The sequence below is a fragment of the Dipteris shenzhenensis genome, chromosome 3 (genome assembly GCF_047967505.1).
Source record: "Dipteris shenzhenensis isolate YYH24624 ecotype China chromosome 3, Dip_SZ_1.0, whole genome shotgun sequence".
NCBI classification, from domain to species: Eukaryota; Viridiplantae; Streptophyta; class Polypodiopsida; order Gleicheniales; family Dipteridaceae; genus Dipteris; species Dipteris shenzhenensis.
Window position 1 is genome coordinate 39,375,851 of NC_141598.1, and position 6,130 is coordinate 39,381,980.

The 6,130-nt window shown below is 47.5% G+C and overlaps 1 protein-coding gene across 1 annotated transcript; it reads right to left on the reverse strand.

Moving 5' to 3' along the window:
* Positions 1 to 3,458: 3,458 nt before the first annotated feature.
* On the reverse strand, positions 3,459 to 5,819 carry LOC147903786 (uncharacterized). Its single transcript, XM_087401215.1, has one exon. The coding sequence runs from the start codon at positions 5,165 to 5,167 to the stop codon at positions 3,629 to 3,631; it is 1,539 nt and encodes a 512-aa protein (XP_087257341.1). The 5' UTR covers positions 5,168 to 5,819; the 3' UTR covers positions 3,459 to 3,628.
* Positions 5,820 to 6,130: the final 311 nt, after the last annotated feature.

A 6,130-nucleotide genomic window follows, 5' to 3' on the forward strand; every position in this document is an offset into this window, starting at 1 on the left:
TGCCAATCACCTACCTTTAGCCTCCACCATTCTGGGCCTTAATGGGGGCACGGTAGGGTGCTTCGATCTCAAGTTCTCAATTTGCTTGGTGCCCCTCCTGTTTGCCAAAGGGATGGTTCCTTTGATCCACAGAGTCAGATCAGCCATCGTGGATACCTTTTTTGAGGGTCTCCAACTCCCCTCCGAAATCAATTCAGCCTCTAGCTGTTCGCAGACGACACCTCGCACTCTCCTCGGAAGACCTCGGCAGTGTAAGAGCCCTCCTCCACATCCTAGATCATTTCTGTAGAGCCTTTGGCTCTCAATGTAGCTAGTAGAAACGTTCCTGGTAAGGGTGGGCAATGGCCCTTTGCCGGATTGGCTTGCTCTGGCAAACAGATGTAGGTTGTCAAGAAAGGGGAGATCGTCCGATATTTAGGAGCACCGATTGGCCTAGGCGGAAGAGGTTCAATTGGTTCTTAGAAAGGGTCAAGTCTAAATTGAGAGCCTAGCATGGCATGAGCCTTGGGTGGAATGCAAGAACTCTCATCATCCATCATATCCTCACATCTACAACCACCTATTTGGTGTCGATCGGCACTTCTCCAAATGCCGGTGGTTGGAGATTGAGAGGCTATTCCGAGCCTTCCTCTTGGCCGAGGAAGGAGATAAAAGCAGGATGCACCATGTGCCATGGGAACCTCTCAGACTGCCTAAGGTGCAAGGAGGCCTAGGCCTACTAAATATCACATACCGAATTGTGGCCTTGATAGGTAAGTGGCTGGTGCGACTGTTCGTAAGTCGATCTCCCTGGGTTGAGATCACAAAATTCTTCATTAATGAAGGGAAGGCGAAAGGCGTCGGCACTTGGAAAAATTTGCAGTGGTATGATTGCCTCTGCTTAGGCTTCCCAATCAAGATCATAGGTTCTGATCTAATCTCTGGCTTGGTCTCTGCATGGAAGGAATGCTTTGGGTGCATGGTGTGGAAGGGTCATCCAGGACTGGGGAGGGATGTTAGTCTCATGGAATCGATTTCATGGAGTACAGCCTTTAGGAAGGACCCGTTCGGACTTCACGATTTACTACGAGCCTGCAATATGCATAGGAAAGGACTCAGAAAGTGGTCGGACATGTGGTGTGCCTCCAAAGTAGACTGGCTCTACATGGAGGCCCTCACAACCAAATTTGCACTCACTTTGGGTGAGAAGAACTTGATTCAAGTAGTGATCGATCGGATTCTGCAGGAGTGGCCATCTTACTGCGTCTCATCTCAGGAAGGCCACCTCAGGCAGTGGGCTTGTGATAAAACCAAGATTAGTCGCATTTTGGTGACGAAGGTGATATATATGAATTTAGCTCGTGCAGGGTCGCTGACCGCTGATCTTATGCAGGTGTAAACTAAATTTTATTCAAAAGCAACATGCAACATCATGAACGTTTCTTGCAGCATAATCTACTACTCTCATGCTCATGCCCAGTTCCTCATGCACTCAAGCTCGCATCCCACTTTTAGCCCGCCAAGACTCTCTCTATCTCTCTATCTCTCTCCCTCTCTCTCTCTTGCATGCAAGCTCCCTAATCTCCTTCATGCTCTGCTGCCTTGAAACTACCTCGCTCCCACCCTCTTTTGCTCCCTTTCCTATGCTGTCCCACCTGCAGAACGAACACCCCTCACATTGTAGGCAGCTTTGCTATCTCTCCTTTGGTAAATTTCAAGGACGGGGATCGAATTGAGACCAGTTTAAATCCTTTGAAGGAATGAGGCTAAGAATAGAAGTATGTGAAAGCTTGGGGCATAGAAGTAAAACCTTTTTAGGAATGCAAATATGTGAAAGCTAATCAACTAGACCCTTCTCTCTACTCGCCTTGGCAGTGCAGATTATCTAAGGATGAAGTTTGTAGGCCTTGAGGAGGCACTAACATTCCAATCCATTGTCAATCATTAGGCACTTGGTATATGCACCTCTTTAGATCATGCTTTAAATCATGTGGAACATTTAATAAAAGTTGTTAGGTAAGGCTTGAGGTTATGGAAGAAATCTCACTCGCGTCTTATATTACTTGTTGGGAATTCTCTTCGAGCCACCATTGGAGTGATGCTCTCTACCATCAATCTTTGCAACAAAATGATGCTCTTTGAAGTTGCTTATAATTGCATTGCTCTAACAATGCATCCTATATTTTCTCTTCTCCCCCATGATGCAACATGCTTTAGTGGTCTTTAACTGCTAAGCCCGAATTTTAATTCTGGCAAGCGATCTTAAAAAAATTTTATGAGGGAGACAACTTTCTTGCTACGGTCGCGACTATGGTCACAATGGGATTGGACATTGCAATAGTAATTAACATGATAGAAACAAGAGTCACCCATGCATGTAAACACATGCACAATTGTGCACATGCATGCACACATACATATTCACACATAAACATAGACATGCACATGCATAGAGACACATGTATAGTAACACCACATTCACACATACATAGAGATTTACTCACTCACATATGTCCAAATAATTAACACATACATATGTTAAATATATTTTCCATTCTTGATTTCTAATCCCCCTTCCCTATATCGATTTTTAATTCTTGCTGCCATTGGATGATGGCTTTGCCCTACACATGATGAATTTTTTGCATCCAATAGCATAGAAAAGTAAGCTTGAAACTCATGGTTACTACTTGAGGCATTCAAAAGTCTACTAAACCATGACGCATAACACATTAATCTCCCAAGTATTTGAGAGGAATAAAGATCACAATAAGTACTTCAAATTTTTGCTTCCTTTATTCCCTAAGTAGCACCACAATGAGATTGATACTAAATTTATGGGCTCGCAAGTGACAAATTGAAGAGATGGAGGGGTCTTGAAATTTGAAATTTTATTTTGATCCCACCTTGAGACCCAGGAGCCGATCTTTAACCCGTCGTAGACGGACCATGCTGCTCGTAACACAAATGGAGAGCAAAAGTTTGTAGCTATGCATAGGAGAAAACTTCAAGGAAACAAGAATACTTAGTTAAATGCGCGTTAAACGCTTGCTTTATCGGAGGAAACTGTACAACCAAATAGAAATAATATCCTAAACTGAAATGATGAGGGCGAGATAAGGTAAATATACAGCCAGGGTGTAACTTACAAGCAGAGTTGAACATTTCTTAAACAGTTATGGGAGCATAAGGTTTGAGAAACTCTGGGGTATGAGTCAGGATGAAGCCGAGAGATAAGGACGGGTTCAGTGAAGCAACCTTACGATGAGAAATAATGAGTTCTGAAAAGAGGTCTGATCACTTGTGAGGCCAGTACATTTGAGTTCTGATCATAGCAACATCATTTGTGAGTACATTTGCGAGTAGCCGAGAACTCTTACGATCATCCATGAGATTGAGAAGAGTTCTGATCATGATACATCCTCGCAAGAACCATCTTACGAAAGAAATGAGTTCAGGATAGAATTCCGGATCGAGTTCTGATCATAGTGTCATCATTTGTGAGTACCTGCTGAACTGCATCTACAAGGAGTTGTAACCATGAGATTGAGATGAGTTCTGAACATCCACCCTCGCGAGAGCAATCTAATTACAAGGAGGTTGAGAAAAGTATATGAGATGGAGAGAGTTCTGATGATTCAATATCATCTCAGGGGTTGGAGTAATTGAGGGAGTGGATGCCTGCAACGGAGCGAGAACTGAACTTGGAGGTGAAGCCGAGGCAGCCCAGGAGGCCATTCCGGTAGGGCAAGAAGGTCCTCTTCCTCATCTGCTCAGCTTGAGCTCGTTGCGATGTGTAGTGAAGCTCGTGAGGAGAGACAGCGTGCTGCTTCGACAGAACTGGCGACCTCAGTTCATTCATGTTGCTCGACCTCGAAGGAAGCTCGATCGGCCCAGACACTGATCTCCCTTTGCTCGTCAACGGAGGCTGTATTGGACCTGATCGCGTTCGTCTTTCATCTCCCTTCTTGGCCGTCGTAAAAGTTGCTTCATCTGCCTTCTTCATCTTCCTCGTTGCCATGGCTGATCTCTCTCCTCCTCCTCTGATCGATTTCTCATCCTGTCTCGATGGCTCCTTTGCCCTGCTCATCCCCCCCACATGTAGCAGTAGTAGCTCCCTCAGTGTCCTCCCCTTCCTCTTGCCACCCCCTCCCTTGCCCGCTTCCTGCACCTCTCCTCCACCTCCGGTTGACGTATTCGACGACATCGATTTGCTCTGATCGAAGGATTGCCTCGGTTCGTCGTCCATATGAAACACCCTCAGCGGAGACAGAGACCTCGCTCGCCTGTGACCCCCCTCCCTCGTGCCAGTCGTAGCCTCCCTTGCTCTCGGCCGCCTTTGCCTCTCTGCCTGGGCATTGCGTCTCGGTACATCATCTACATCGGTTCTTCTCCTCTCGTCCTTGCGTCTGGGTACATCATCTACGTTGGTTCTCCTCCTCTCATCCGTGGTCTGCACGTTGCGTCTAGGGAGGTCCCCTGCGCTTTGTCTCCTCGCTTCCTTGCTCATCTTCTTCCACTGCTCCAACGCCGGCGTGTTGGTGGTCGGATTCGAGCCTTTGGTGGGCGAAGATCTCTGCTTTTTCTGCTCCTGTTTGGGAGCCTGGGGTGCGGAGAGAGTATAATTGGCAGAACTTCTGAAGTCGAAATACCCATCGTTCGATAATCTCGACCCTGGCGGTCGAGCTACGGTAGATTGCTCAAGCTGTGAAGTAGAGTATTGCTGAAGCGGCCGAATTTGTCCATTATAAAACAGCTCGTCTGCAGATGACATGGGAGCAGGGGACCAAGGCGTTCCGTCCGCTTCCGAGAAAGTAGCGCTGAAATCGAAATCTGAGCCTCCGCCGGGATAATACGACGCAAAGTCCTCCGACTCGCTGGTTAATCCTGCACTCGAAGGAGCTTGCTCATCCTGTCTGCGACTCTCTGAATTATCGTTCCAAGAGGAAAGGATCACGACGGCCACGCCCGAGGTTGTCGACTTTCTCACTTCGAACTTCGGCCGAGAAGGGTTTCTGGCCGTGTTGGACAAGGAAGAAGACGATCCCAGGGACCCACTGATGCTATTTCTCGGGCTAGAAGGAGCGCTCACGAAGGGTGTGGAGGCTGCACTCGAATTATCATGGGTGTCGGCAACGTTCCGCCTCCTGGGTGAGCCTCGACGGGAGGCTGGCAGAGGTGCATCCATGCTGGAGCTACGAGCCACCTCGTCTGTATGAAGGATCTTCGTGTTGCAGGAAGCTATTCCACACAATCATCCACGGCGACGTTCGGCGACCTCGCTACAACTACAACGGTCGCAATTAGCTTCCTAATCCAAGGGACCAGTGATGCAGCTTCCTATAATACAACGTTCGGCGACCGCGCGAAAACTACAGAGGTAGCAATTAGCTTCCGGATCCAACAGTGTACCAGCGATCGAGCTAGTACCGGTGCAGAAGTAGCGGCTAGTTGTAGATTCAGTACTATTACACAAAGCAGCACAGCAAGTAGCCTCTCAGTTAACGTCGGTGCTGGCATGCAGGCAAGGAACTGGGGGGTCTCTGGTTCCTCCAACTCTCCACGTCGTCCTGGAGGGCTACTCCTCCTCCTTCTAGTCGAGCTCCTCGACGCTGCGTGCTGAGCGAGGCCAATGAGGTAATGAATGGCCATAGACGAGCAGGAAGACGGTGCGAGGGGGCTGATGATGGTGGAAAAGAGAAGGGAATGGCAGGAAAGGAAGGTACGGGGAGGAAGGGAAAGGAGGAGATGAGGAGGAAGGAAAGGCTGAAGAAGGCCTACGGATATGGCAGACGAAGAAAAAGTTTAGAAAGCAAGAAAGCGCGTAAAACACACTGTGGATGAGCAAGACGCAGTAAATGCACGTGAACGAATGCAAGGACTCACATATTCTTATTTTATTTTTTTTCCCTCTTTTTCATCTTCATCTTTTTTTGGGATTTCCAGGACCCTTCACAAAAATATGGCTTCATCACTTTTTGCCTCTCGTTGGTCGGCTGAAAATGCCTTTGTATCCATGGCCTTTCATAATCTTAATTTGCTGCCCCTCATCCAGTGCCTCCACGTCTTCGTCAAAACCTTATAATCTCAGGTTGCAAATGGTTATGTCAGCCTCCCTCAGCATTTGATGCACCCAAGGTGAAAATTATGA

Excerpts from the sequence above, each read along its gene's own strand:
- LOC147903786 (XM_087401215.1), bottom strand. The coding sequence starts at position 5,167 with ATGGATGCACCTCTGCCAGCCTCCCGTCGAGGCTCACCCAGGAGGCGG.